The sequence below is a fragment of the Salarias fasciatus genome, chromosome 4 (assembly GCF_902148845.1).
Source record: "Salarias fasciatus chromosome 4, fSalaFa1.1, whole genome shotgun sequence".
Taxonomy (NCBI): Eukaryota; Metazoa; Chordata; class Actinopteri; order Blenniiformes; family Blenniidae; genus Salarias; species Salarias fasciatus.
The window spans coordinates 13,311,931-13,326,458 of NC_043748.1; the positions used below are offsets into that span (position 1 = coordinate 13,311,931).

The 14,528-nt window shown below is 45.2% G+C and overlaps 1 protein-coding gene across 3 annotated transcripts in view; it reads right to left on the reverse strand.

Moving 5' to 3' along the window:
- usp43b (ubiquitin specific peptidase 43b) overlaps window positions 1-14,528 on the reverse strand; it is a 66,240-nt gene that overhangs the window by 35,430 nt on the left and 16,282 nt on the right. For all 3 annotated transcript variants that reach the window (XM_030089734.1, XM_030089736.1, XM_030089735.1), the window contains one exon: window positions 2,990-3,093. In XM_030089734.1, the coding sequence (XP_029945594.1) occupies window positions 2,990-3,093 (104 nt within the window). The remainder of the gene's footprint in view (window positions 1-2,989; window positions 3,094-14,528) is intronic.

Here is a 14,528-nt window from a genome sequence, read left to right on the forward strand (position 1 = left end):
GAGCTCTGAACTTCCCCGAGCAACACATCAGTCAGGCAGCTTGATCTGATTCATTTCCTTTTCCAAAGCTATTAAAAAAAAAAACAAAAACAAAAACAAAATGTCTCAGGTTAAAATTCAATCAAGTGCAGCTAACGCTCCTCACAAGGCCTGGCAGCGGTCCTCTGTGGGGGGATAAAGGCGACTTTATTAAACCACTTTAATGTTCTGGAATTGAAAAGGCATAAACTTTAATGTGCATCTCATATTCTCTAATTGAAATTACAATGCAGTCATGATAAAATAAAAAAGCCCATTATCGGCGTTGTAAACAGAGGAGCGGATCTTATTCTACAAATCACAGCAAATGAGGAGGTGCGATCGGAACAACAGTCACACACTCTGAGCCGACCCGGCGAGGAGACGAGACGGGAAAGCGGCGGTAAGACGAGCTCGCCGCTCCGGCAAAGAAACTGCACCGAGTTCGTAATCCGAAACGCCCGGCTGCCCGTCACCTCTCTGCAGGGAACGCAGACATTTTCACTGCAGTCACTGCGATGCATTCATGGTCACGTGCAAAAAAAAAACAAAAACAAAAAAAAAAATCCCAAGACAAATAAAGTGTTTAAACTTCATCCACATATTTGGATTTTCAAGCACCTGATCATCCGATACTATCACTACTAGGAATCAGACACAGGAGTCAAGAAATGTTTGTCCCAGGCCCAACTTTAACCGTCACACCCGTCTGAAGGCTCTGAACTGTGCTGCCATTCCTTCTCTGCTGAAACAGACTCGGACTGCGCCTTTGTGAAGCCCACCCGGCATATATATATTCTGCGTAGCGTCTCACCCACTCTGGCTGGCTGGGACAGCGTTTGAGTGGGAGACAGCCTGGCAGGCTGCTGCTTCCCGAGCAGACACACCCAAGGTGTCACAGCTGAAACATTTGACAGAGAGGGTAGCAATTAAGAGATGCGCTCTGACAGATGTATTACTGGCAGTCACACCAAGCTGCCAATTTTCCCAGGAATTAGCAGATGGGGGAAGATGCAGACGAGGGAGATATCAGCAGTTCAGTCGAGATGTTAGAGCTAAAAAGTTCAGTTTCTTTTCCTCCCCAGGAAGATTTGAGGGTATAGATTGAGTGCTTCTGCTTTAAAAAATGCATGGTCAAGTCAAACTGCACGTCTCGCTGTTGATTTAGGTTAAGAACAAACAGAAAATAAGGAACATGTAGCATTTTAGCATTCACACGTTCATCATTCAGCTGTAACCACATGAATGTTTTCATGATATTCAGTATGAAACACAACCGCCATAACAAACCTATGCTGGACTAAATGCCTCTGCTGTGCTTTTTTTGAACCAGCAGGAGCTGAATGAGTGGAAAGCGGTCACAAACACTGCAGTTATTCCAGATAACAAGACATGCTTGAACGGAGGAAACAAACCCACCACCTGTACCTATTCAGCTCCAGGTGAACTGAACAACAGCTGCTGCTGTGCTGAGACACATTTTGTCAGCTGGCCCGCCGCAGCTTTTGTTATCAGACTTTATTTTGATATTTCAAACAAGATAAGGTTAAGATGAAATGTGTTTTGTGGTTTACGTTTACGTATATGACAGATCATCTCCAGTACCGTGTTTTTTGGCCTTGTGATTCAGATTTATTTGCTGTAATCAGATATACAGTATTCATTAACTTCCCCTGCCAACACATAGACTTTTTTGTGCTTGTTTGATTTATTTACTCCATTAACTTGGACGCAATATCAGCAACGGATTAGTCTTTTGAAAACAGTCAAAATCCCTCGTGTTTGCACTAATTTCTTAGTAAATCAAATCAAATGTAATACATAGTGTGCAGTTTAGAACACTTCATGCTGTATCTTATTAAATCAGGTCTAATCTGCTGTTCCTTCCTAAACTATGACATGAAATGTGCAGAGTGCAGGAGTCAAGCGCCTCTTGAAAAACTCTTTTTACTCCTGATATCTGTGTTATATTTGAATCGTAAAACTCAAAGTCAGAAGCAGCACAATGTGACACTGTGGCCTCTTAAAGTCATTCCTACTCCCTAGTAAGTAGGGCAGCTTACTCAAATTATATCCACCTTTAGTTAAGCTCGAGGGCATCTCCAAAACATCATCATCTTTAAAAAAAACTGAAAAAAAGTTGCATTTACAGCAACGTATTTTCTATATTATGGGACAGACACATATCTCAGTTGACATTTCCTTTTTCAGTGCTACTCAAAAGCTACCAAACCGACTGAAACCTCCTCAGATGAGACCAGAAATGTATCTGCCAGACAAATTCCACTTCTGAGCGCCTCTCGACTCCCGGCGCGGGTACAGCTGACAGATGTATACATAATGAAGAAAATTAACTGCCTCTTTATCTCTTGGATGAGTGACTGATGGGAGTCGTGAGGACATCCAGCTGCATGTGAAAGGCTTCCCTGTTGTTCGTCAAAAAAAAAAAGCAGCGGCAACCGTTTCAGAGGGGAAAGAAACTCTGCGCCTGATTGGAAATAAAGGTATTACAACAGAGCGGAGAAAATACTTGACCGTTGGCACTGCTAACAACCCTAATTATTTCAGCACAATAGGTAAGCACTCTGAATAAGTGCTTGTACTAAAGGGATTTCTCTTTCTCCAAGAGGCACCGAGGTTAGGGAGCCAGGGCAGTTTTTCATCAGGCTTTTTCAGAATTACTGCTCCTGTCAGTTTGGTAATTACTAGTTGTGTGTGTGTGTGTGTGTGGGAGAGCGTGCGTGGCTTTAAAACTGTTTACGCTTATCACATCATGCAGACAAATGGTGACAAAAAGCAATCCCTCATAATGTTAATTAAATATTAAGGGGAAATCATGGGTTTAGCGAACAGAAGCATGAAATATTGACATGTAGGTAGTAAGAAAAGAAGTCTTACAGGCGACCGGGAGTGAAAATCATTGCTGTTGATGTGTAATTTCATTTCCGTGAGGTGTGTTTGGAGAACTCACTTGTACTGCGCCTGGAAGAGCTCCTGAACGAAGCTGTGCTGGACTCGGGGCTGCTGGGACGACGCCGGGTCCGGAGGCGGCGAATCTTCAGCTCCTCCGACGGCCTGCGACACAGAGAAGGCCGGCCGTGAGCAAAACACCGTCCCATTATCAATCACAAAATCTACACTTCTTCTTTTTTTTTTTTTTGCTCGTGTTTCTGTATTAAAAACTGGCGGGGAGGCGCTGCCCTAAATGTAACTCCCTGAGAGAGCCCCTGTCTGTATTCCTTTATCGACTCACCTCACAACAGAGGAGAAAATGGCCTTGGATGAAGATAAAAGAGGGAGATAAAAAAAAAGAAGCCTAATCACTGAAGTACTTGCAAGGTCACAGAAGTAAAGCGTGGGATGTCTCACACTGGGAGTGTCTCCTCCGGAGCGCTGCGGCGAGGCAATGACACAGCAGCCATAAACACACTTCACCCACTAATGAGCTTCTTTTAAGAGAACTTCACACAACCTAAACATCATCAAACTGTGCAAAACAATGAATACCACAACAATGACTTACACTATTAGGTTATTAATATCACATTCTTTCTTGCTGTTGAAATGACAGATACTGAGCTGCATGAGCTGCTTCTGTTTAATCCCAGTGTGATTTCTGATTCCTGATTCACCACGATCCCGCATAATGTGTATTAAACTGGATGCTAGCACAAAAAGACTGTGGTTGAAGTTCACGTGCAGGTGATCAATGATAACTATGTGCAAACAGGTTTATTCCAGAGATGGTTATGCTTACTTCACAAACTGTTTAGACAAGAAAGCTGGAGGTATCACTTCTTGAGTGAAAGAATGGAGCACCGAGCCTCCACCTGCACAAAAATGTGCAGTGTGGAGAAAGTTTTCAAACATATCAGAGTGGTACAGCAAAATAAATAAGACCAATGATTACAATCCAAGATAACAGTTATCATAAAGGTAGTTCATCTTAGATAAGAGACGAGCAGGATGCACCCTTCAACTCTATGTCACAGCTTTTCAAGTAGAAAAAAAAGATCCTTCTGGTGGTTTTGTTTAAAAGGTGGAATACAACCACCTTGTTAGTGTTTCTCGGCTTGCACTCTATCAATCCCACAGCAGCCCGGTGTAAAAGTCAGGTACTTGAGAATGCATTAAGTCATCATATCAATGAGGCGGCGCTTTCATGCCAGGTTGGCACCGGCAGACGGAAATGCACTCTGCGAGCCTCCCGTGTTGACACGCGCTCTCGTTCTGTTTACCGTTCCTCGCATTTCCAGCCGTCGGTCCCGCACTGGCTGCCACTGTTCCCAGGCTGGCAGCTCGAGCATGACCTCCGCTCACCAACCAAGCTGAAAAGAGGTTTAGAGTTGCTAAAGTGGCGAGGGGTGGAGGGGGTGGAGGGGGTGGCGGTGTGCGGATAAGAATTCAGTGAACACAGACAGAGACACAGTAGAGCCCTCTGCAGTTTCCCTAGAACGTTCTATCCTTCTGAAAGCATTCGGGCTTTGCTGAGACCAGTCCCGAGACTGAAACCTGAGCGCCCTGCTGCACTCCGCTCCAACAGACACACACAATGACAAACCCCCACCGCCTCTCTCACTCCTTCCCGTCCGCACAGAGGTAAGAAACATCCGCTTCTCATCAGATTCTCCTCCTCCGATGTGACGGCTGCCAAAAAAAGAGGAGCTCCCACTCAGCTGATCTGAGTGGTGAGAGTTCACGAAGGTCACCCTTCATATTTATCCACATTTATTGTGGTTTTTTTTTTTTTTTTAACTTTGAAATCAAGCGAGCTGAACATAAACAGCATTCCACCATCTCTTTTTCCTTCCACGCACCGGGCAATGGATTCCTCCGCTATCTCGACGTGAAGATAAGAGAGCAACGCCGAGGCCACCGAGTGCAGACGCAGCCTGTCTTATCACCCCTCGCAAATCCCTGCCCGGCTCCGCCGTGTCAACAGTCTGCGAGGTGTCGGCCGTGTGTTCGCAGTCGCCGCAGACGATGCGGACATTTACGCACGCTGAGAAAAGTGGGACAGCTCACACGGCCGCTGACGCACGGCGCCGATAAGACCGGAGCTATCTGAGCGATCGAGACCAGATATCGGTTCACATGGAGCGGGCCGGGGCTGAAATTGTTTTGCAGGTTCTGAACTGACCCTGGTTGCAGAACAGAGGGAAGAAAGGAGGGTGGGGGGGGGAGGACAGGGGGAGGTGGGGGTGGGGGTGGGGGGGGGTGGGGGGGGGGGGTTGCAACTGATGCCATGAGCTGGTCTGAAATTGAGATGCTATCTTTGAAATTGCTTGTCAGAAAAATATGCCAACGTCAACCTGATGAAAACGTTACTAAACAGGCAGGAGGCAACAGAGAGAGGAGGTGGAAAAAAAAAAAACCCAAGGAACTATTTTTAGAGGAAGGGTGGATGGTAGGAAAAGGAGAAGCACAGGGTGTGAAATTTCATTTTTGTCCACTTAACGTCCGTTATTATTCTTCAGTGAACAGAAAACAATAATCGCTGCTCAGCACATGTAACCACAGTTGTTGTTCAGACACACTGGCCTCTGATTTGACCTGTCTTGGAAGAATATAGAATGGATGCATTTTTTTGGCCTGTTTTTTGTTTAAATATGTCAGTTAGGAGGTGGAAATGGTCTCTACCACCGCGGATCTTCGGGGTAATGATAAGCGCTGACACTGGCCATCAGATACCACATGAAGCAAGAGGCTTAAAGTCAAAGCCACTCGTATCTACAAAGGCTACAAAAAGAAATATAAACAAAAAAAAATGTGCAACAGCTCATATCCATTATAAGGCATGTCAAGCCTGAGAATTGTCTACCTCGGCTTAATCTGTAAGCCTCAATGCCAACTGAGGCGAATGTGCCAGCTCCCGAGGAGCAGGAAGAAAATTAAAACTTAAATCCCCCACCCTGGCACCTTGGAGTGCCGTAATTGATTTCCGGGATTTAGATAAATGACAAAGATACAGCGTGAGGCTGAGTGTTGGGCCGTAGGCCCGGCTGCTGCCTCAGCAGCGTCAGCAGGAGGCCAGAGTTCACAAAGTGAGATTTTTTATTTCTTTAAAGCTGACAGAAAGCAGAACAGGGAGCAGGCAGAGTGATGGAGAGGGATAACCAGGCTACAACAACAGCTGGACAGGTACCGTAAAAAGTTCATTTTCCTCTATCGAGAACAACAAGTAGTAAAAGTTTTTGCAAGCAATGAAGAAGAGATGGATCAATCAGATCCGCGAAGGCCTCGCCTCGCAACGTCCACAACTTCAAAGGCCTGCCGCTAACATCCTGGTGCCAGATCTCACGGCACGCCGCCGGAGGCACCGTGACCTTTCTCTTCAGGTCATTCAGTTCAGGCAGCAGCAGACTGGCCTTCCACGGACTACGCAGGTGGTTGTAATGTCAGGTTTATTCAGGGCCTCTGATGTAGGGAGCTGCAATGTTCATATCAAGAACCCAAAGACTTGGATGCAACTCTTAATGTAATTAAATCCGCATTATCTTGAATGGAAGTACAATAAATTGACTCAACAAGAGTGATGGCAGCAAACGCTCTCGCTATTACACAACAAGACATTTACTTAGCTCGAGGCTTTTTCCACAGTCTTATTAAAAAACACTTTCAGCAGCCCTGAAAACAGCACGACATTTACTCATCGCTCAGTTTCAGCAGTGAGGATGGAGACACACAGATGACGAGCGCAACACCGAGTCTCCGTTAAATCCAAAACTGTTGACTCCTGGACGTCTGTGCTTCAGCTTGAAGGCCTGGAATCGCGGAGATTAACGGTGCACTCTGTCCCATCGGGGAAGCTTTCAATTATTCACCCCCAAAAAAATGTTGCTGGGAGTGATTTCTGTGGCGAGATCCACTATGAAGAAACTGAAGCACTCCAAGTGTGGTAAAAATCCAGGAAATACGCACACACACACACACGCGCCGCGATCCTCACAGACCACCTGTCTCATCCTGATGGGTTTTCAGGGACGTTGAGGGAAGGTGGATCGTAAAGGGGGAGGGGGGGAGGCGGCTGTTCTCAGTAATGGCCCCGGTGTGAATAATTTAAACAAGCCGTGGAAACACACAGGGATGGACATGTGCTGCCGCTCCAGAGGGCACTACGGCGAAGTGATTGAGAACAAGCCCCTACAACGCCAGAATCCCCGCGGCGACGGTAACGGAGCGGCTCGCAGAGCGGGGAGGAGACGGGAAGCGAGCGGAACGCGCGTGCACTTATCGATATGTTCAGGCGCAGATGAAGCGAAAGCAAAGAGAGACTTATTGAGTCAGATGTGTGCTCAGCTGACACACAGAGTGTTGATAAATAATGGACAGTCTCTCCTTCAACGCGGCCCGCTGTCGCGCGGCTCCCCCTCTATAAATAGTCCCGATATTACCGACGCTGGAAGCTTTCTCTCTCGCTGACCCTGGCTTCGGCTCCGGCCCATTATTCCCGGCGGGTGACGGCTCCGGGCGGGGTGCATTCGGACGGACGCGCTAAGTGCCCAGACATTGATGCAACTGAATGCAACTGAAAGACAGCAGTGTTGCTCTGCAGCTGGAGAGAATAATGGCTTCAGTCTGCTCCAGTCCTGTGAGGTGATAGTATTCTGCTAACCCGCTGCACGATGTTAGTATTTACTACTGCTAATCCAACTGAAAGCTCTCAGCGAGACGCCGTTTAAGTTATACACATGGATGCCTCACGTAGGAGATTCTGTTTGGTTTTGTTACTTTTTTTGGCTGCTCTTTCGGCGGTGTATTTGAAAAGCAGGCCATGCGACGAGCGCACACTGTGACTGACTGCAGAACTTCACCGAAAGCTCTCCGCTCGCACCATCTGACCTCAGACTGACTCACACATAAAGGATGCTGACTCAAAGTGCCAGAGAGATTTATTTAAAGTGACAGCTGATCATTTAAATAGGACTTAAAAGTTACGGTTTCTCAAAAGGTTTTTTTGCTTCCTTCACTATTTCATCTTGAGCAGTTAGTCTCTCCCAAGTAAAACTGTCTCAGACTTTTATCACCCCTGGTTGTATTTCTCTGCTGGAGTTTAAACGCCTCGCTTCATTTCGCCTGTTTCTTCCCAGCTGGCGATGCATGAAGGCAGGTTACACACTAGCGCTCACGTTCACACATTTCATCGTCCCCAATTAACCTCAATGGAGGATTTTGGGACTTTGGGAGGAAACCAGAGTAGCTGGAGAAAAGGGGAGGTAGAACATGCAAACTCCACACAAAGACCCCCCAGTGTTTCGGACTGTGTTGCAGATGTAATTGAAAATACTGTATGTGTAGATGTAATTGTGTGGCTAAGGCCCCATTTACACGACAACGTTTTCAGTGAAAACACACTTTTTTTGCATTTTTGTTTTCGAAAACTTCTGTGTTTACACAGCAATGTCAAAAACACTGAGAACACACACTACAAACAGGAACAATGGTTCGTAAACTGAGATTTATATGGACAGAAAACCAAGCTGGATGACTAATACAGTGACTGAACTCTACCAAGTCCCAGGAGATTATGGACTGGGAGTCATGACACTCTGGACGTGCACGTGAAGTAGCGCCTGAAATCACTGTTGTGTAAACGGGGCCTGACACCTCCTTTGCAATGAGGGATGACTGGATCTCATGCATAATGCTCTACACACAACGGGGCAAATTACTATTTTGTTTTACTAATAAACTTGATATGCAAACCTGATCAAATATGTGAATCTGTATTAAGAGTTTTAATAGTTGGGTTAGTCTTAAACTTAAAAACTTAAAATTCTATCTTACAGAATGCCCTTAAACTTGGAGGCTGGCAAGGAAATTTGGAAAATCAAGAGAGTTTCCTCTCTCTCCTTACTCCCATCCACTCAAATCCTGATTTCCCTCCTGGCTTTGAGCACCACTCCTTTTCCCTTTGGGCCAGTAGAGGTATTAAAACTATAGGTGATCTCATGATGAATAATATCATGATGTCTTCTGACCAACTTAGAGAAAAATATAAACTTCAACAGAATCAATTTTTTTAGATATTTGCAGGTACGCAGCTTTGTCTCCTCTGCTATGAAATTACATACTAATGGTTTCTCCCTCTCAACTATACTTCAACACTCTAACCCCAAGAAACGTATTACTAGATTTTATAGGGCCCTGTTGATCCCGAGCACCCTGTACACTGCACATGTGAAGTCCCTCTGGGAAGCTGACTTTGGTGTAACAATATCTGAAGATGAGAGGGATGGGGTCTGGCAGAGCTCCTCAGGTCACCTATCTACTAACAAAGCCAAGGAATTACAATTCAAAGTCGTACACCGGCTTCACATTACACCAGTGAGACGTAATAAATTGAATCCTTTGTTATCAAAATATTGTCATAAATGCAAAATTAATGAAGGTTCATATTTTCATTGTATTTTTAACAGCCCCCTTGTGTCTGATTTCTGGCATAATGTCTGTAAAGAAATGGACGTCATTTTTAAGAAGAAGTCATCTCTTAAACCCATTTCTTGTGTTCTGGGTGTTCAACTCACTGCGACGAACCTCAACCCTACCTCACTGAAGTTACTTCAGGTGTTGCTGTTCAGTGCCAGGAGGTGTATTCTCCTCAACTGGATATTGGACACTGTCCCAAGTACCTCATTCTGGATCAGGAGCACCATGGAACTTGTACCTCTTGAAGCGATAAGCTTTTGGATGAAAGACAATCCACTTAAATTCTTCAAAATTTGGAATCCTTTTTTGGACTATATTGGTGAGGACGGGTGCCTACGAAAGGGTCTATACGGACTAGCATGAACTGAAATATCTGGACACATTCACTTTTAGCTTGCTACTGCCTGCCTGATATCTTTGTTTTGCCTTGAGGTTTTCCGGTGCATCCCTTCTACACTTGTGTTTTGATGTTTGTGGGGGAAGTGCTCTGGGTTCTGATGCTTGTTGTGTGTGTTTGTGACTTAAAAATATTAATAAAAATATTTTAAAAAATAGTTTTAATAGTATGTGTTGCATTCGTGGACTTGTAAATCCTTATATTTGTATATATTTCATTATATATGTTCTTTTGTACTCAGTGGAATATATTTCCACATAAGTACACATGTGCTTCTATGTGTATGGTTGTATACTGGAATGTATGTAAAATATACATACATTTTAATTGAGATTTATAGCTCGTAAGTATAAAAGAACATTATATTGAGTTTGCTTGAACATTGCATGAAGAACAGTACAGCGAGAAATAATCTTTTCATGTGCAGAACGGCTGTGTTCACCATCAACAGAGATCTGACTGAAACACCGACTCTTTCTCCCGCGGTGTGGAACTTCTCAGGGGAGCCGGATTTTTGTGATTTATTCCACCTTTAAGAGAGCAGCAGGAGAGGCTGAGGGAGAAATTAATTCTAATGAAGGCAGGTCGACCTCCTGAGCTGATGAGCTTTATTATTACCCTCCTGCCTCTGCGGCTGCCGCTGACGACTTCGGCGACACAGATGAGGATAAAATGACAGAAGACGTTGGCGGGGGACACGCCGCAGCTTCTCATGCTTCTGCTGGACTCCAATAAATACACACGGCGCTAATTAGAAGGACGATTACAGCAGATACACAAAGTTTAGTTTATCTGCTTCTTTAAATTGGCATTTCTTGGGCCAGATTGATAATTATTGCTTTTTTTAATAAATAAATCAATTCATCTTCCCAGCAAACTCAATTTTCTCCGAGATAGCACATTAGGGGTGGACTCGCCGTGACAGGCACGCCTCCCTGCGTAAATTATTTCTATCAACAACTGTTTAAATCATCTCAGTCAGCCTGGTTTCAGGCGATTGAAATGAAACAGTGACTGGAAAGCCTCCACTCGGTGAATCTGAATCATTTAAACTGTTGCGGTCGGCGCCGTATGCCAATCAGACACAGCGGGATTAGAAATGATTTGTGTGTGAGTGAATTTCTTTCTATCAAACGGAGACTCCGTCTCCTCAGTGAGCCGGATTTCTTCACAAAACAGGATGAAGAACTTCATTTTTGTCTCCGAAGCAGCATGTGTTTGGAGATAAATCTTTACCAGTTCAAACACTGAGTCTAAATCTGCTGCGAATAAAGCTTTAAAAACGCTCTGTGTGCGGCTGATTTAAACTTTTAACTTGTGAATGTTTTACTTTTAAAGTAATTAGACTCCCGTAGCCTCTCTGGGAGCTCGAAATCACACAAAAGCAAACGTTCACCATGTTTCCTTTTTATTTAAAAGCTCCACACAACTTAATGAGAGAAGGTTTGTCTGGGCCGAGCTCCCAGCAGAGCATGAGTGCAGTTTATACTGAAGCCAGCGGTGATGCACTGTGTGGTCTGGACCAGCCGGACAGCTCGACGCTGCCTCGGTGCCACGGTTATAGCAGTTTATTCTGCTTTAAGGAGGCGAACATGACCTTAAATGCAACCTGCAGGACTGGAAGAGACACACTAATGATTTTACAGAAGGAAATTACAGTGATTTCAGACATCTAGTTATCGTGAATTAGTATGATTAGTGGCATCTTTAGAGACATGCAGGGATCTTTTTTTCAGATAAAATGAATCAACTCAGTAAAAAAAAAAAAAAAAACTTACTTCCCATTTCAAAAAATTGAGTGTTTTCAAAAAGTTCCACCTTGGACTGAAAGCACTGTGTTTGTGTAAACACCCCCCCAAAAAGCTACATTTATTTTGTGCTAACATCCAAACACACCGTTTAGAGGTCTCAGATAGCATTTCCCAATATATTTTGTATAATACCTAATCTAAATTGCACAATGAGCCAAACAATTAAAAAAGTCAATAGTCTCCATGATTACACAGAGAATTGCATTGTGTAATTGCTTGCAGGAAGTAATCAACACCAGACAACAGAGCCACGACTGTAGATGTGTCGTGTGCACGGGCCTGTAATGTGCTCTCAAATGTCAGTGGATTTAGTGCACGAGTTCACACCAATAATCAGACACAGATACTTCTCACCTCAGCATCTGCTGGGAGCTTAGAGCCTAAACCAATCTGCACTGATCTGGGTCGAAGGTGACGGAGGACCTCAAACACAAACTGCTCGTGCTCGCACCCTGCCCTCCAAGCTGCTTTTCCAGCTGGGTGGTTCCGAGCCACAGGAAGCTATTTCAGCTTGGCGGGGCAGATCGAATCAAAAGGCAGAATGAAAGGGAAACACACACGCAGCAGAAAACACACAAGAGTCACAACAGAGACATTTGCATCCCGCTTTAACCGGAGCGGCGACCACACACAGACCAGCGCGTTGCACTGCTGTGGGTTTAGAGGTTTTAAACTTTAGTACAACGTTTGGGTCACTGTGTGTCTAAATTCAGCATGTATCTGATATATCTAATCCTGAACCCACCAGGTGCACATGTGTGATGAAGAGGGAAGAGCTGCATGCTTTTTACCAGAGATGGACATGTTTTCTGTCAATAAGATCGTTCAGAATGTCCAAAGTGACTCTGAAACACTCCTGTTTGCACACCTACTCAAACGTGTTTCGCCTTGTTGCTCTCAGACTGAGGTGTGAGTGGGCGCACTGCTGGTCCAGCACATCACTGTTGCACTACTGACCAACTAAACCTAATCTTTAGATAGACAGAGGCATGAGGTTTCATTGTTATGTAGAGTACGCTTGCAAAAACAGGTGGCTTAAACTGTGCGTACACTCTGCCTGAAGCCCAGAGGATTTTATTACAAACCAACAGCATCAGAAAACAACAGGATCTCACCGCGGATCAGTCATGTATAAGGATTAATATGAAACATAGCAGCAGTAACAGTAACACCATCAGTAATAGTGCAGGTCTTCAGCAGAGTCAATAGATGTAAACGTGAAAACTTGTAAATGTGAAACGTTTCTGAAAGGAAAATGCAACAACGATACGTTTTCATATTAGAATGTGCCAAATATTCACCATTAAAATTACAAAAGAAGGGCAAAAGGCGCATTTGAGTGCATCCTGAGGGTTTTTGCACAGATATGACTCATAACTCAAGAATGCATTCTCACAAATGGGAGTCAAATATATGGCTCGCGGGCCAAAACTGGCCTCCTGAAAACATCAAAATTGGCCGACAGGATGAGCTTAAAAAGATTGAAAATTGCAGACAAAAACTGCTCAGGCTAAATTGTTGCATTTTGAGAAGCAATAAAACTTGCAATAAACGTTCTAGTCTCAAAGGGAGGATGTAGTTTTCAAACATTTCACTGTATTGCACTTGAGGAGCAGTCGCTTAAAGAAAATGCAGTTAAATTTCGACATTTCATCTTGCACCAGATTGTGGCTGTTTAACGAAAATTTCAGTGATTACTGCAAATAACTGAGACATGCTCAGCAGTGTGTACACAGATACCGAGTTTAAACCATCACATGCATGGTGCTGTTCAACGTGCCTTTGGTTCGCTCAGTCGCTGTTGGTAAACATCGACATTTGACTCTATCCGAAGCCCCCCTTTTTGTCATGTGGAATCAAAGCAGTTTCCCCTTTTACAACTCCCCCATCTCTACAACTGTCACTCCTGCTTACCGCTCCCTCATCCTGGCGCAACACCACTGAACGCAGCCTCACCTCTACCGCTCTGCACAACAAGTGTCTCTTTCTTCCCGGTACTCACAAAGGGCTGCATTCATGAAGCCAAGAGACACAGAGAGAGACACAGAGAGAGAGAGAGAGAGAGAGAGAGAGCGTCACTCTGTGTTTCCTGAGTGATAAACGATCAGTAAACCTCGGGAGAATGTGCGGCGCACGAGTCAAAGCCATGGAGAGGCAGCGGTAAATGTTAGCATGCGCGTAGCGCCGGTCTGGTTGTGTGTGTGCAAAATGTCACCCTCCATTACCGACACAAAACACTCTGACTTCAGCTGCACACTCAGTGTTCGCAAAAGACCAAGTCAGCTTTAGAGGCGTGCAGATGAAGAGGAACTGTAGGTGTGTGTGGGGGGGGGGGTGTTCCCTCGTACTCTGACACGCCGGCGGTAAACGGCAGCTCGCAACACATGCTCGAAAACAATTAGCGCGGCCTCGCAGGCTCCTGGATTCGCCGCGGAGGAGGAAGGAGCGCGCGGGCTGTGAAAGGGGACGTGCACGGACTGGTAAACTGGTAAACTGGCGGTGACCCTGGATGACTCTGCCAGTCGGCCAGGCAGCGCCGCCGGCAGCTCCGGCAGTCTGGCTGCGGAGGAGATTAACAAGAAGGTGAAGCGCACAGCAAATAACAACAAAGAAACTTAATCCCAGACCAAAGTTGATCCCGGAGCGTTGCTTTTAAAGTTTCAGAGGAACGCGGTTCACACACTCTGAATGCAGCCGGCCTTGCGCTCCCCTCGGCGAGGCCCCCCTCTGCCCTCCACAGAGCTGGTCTGTGGGAGGGATGGTGATATCAGCCTGCATACCACAGCCTTACTGTACATTCCTGCAGAGGTGCAGGACGTCAGAGCGCTGAGGGGACGGGGCAGGAGATAAGGCGAGGAGTAAACCGTGATTCA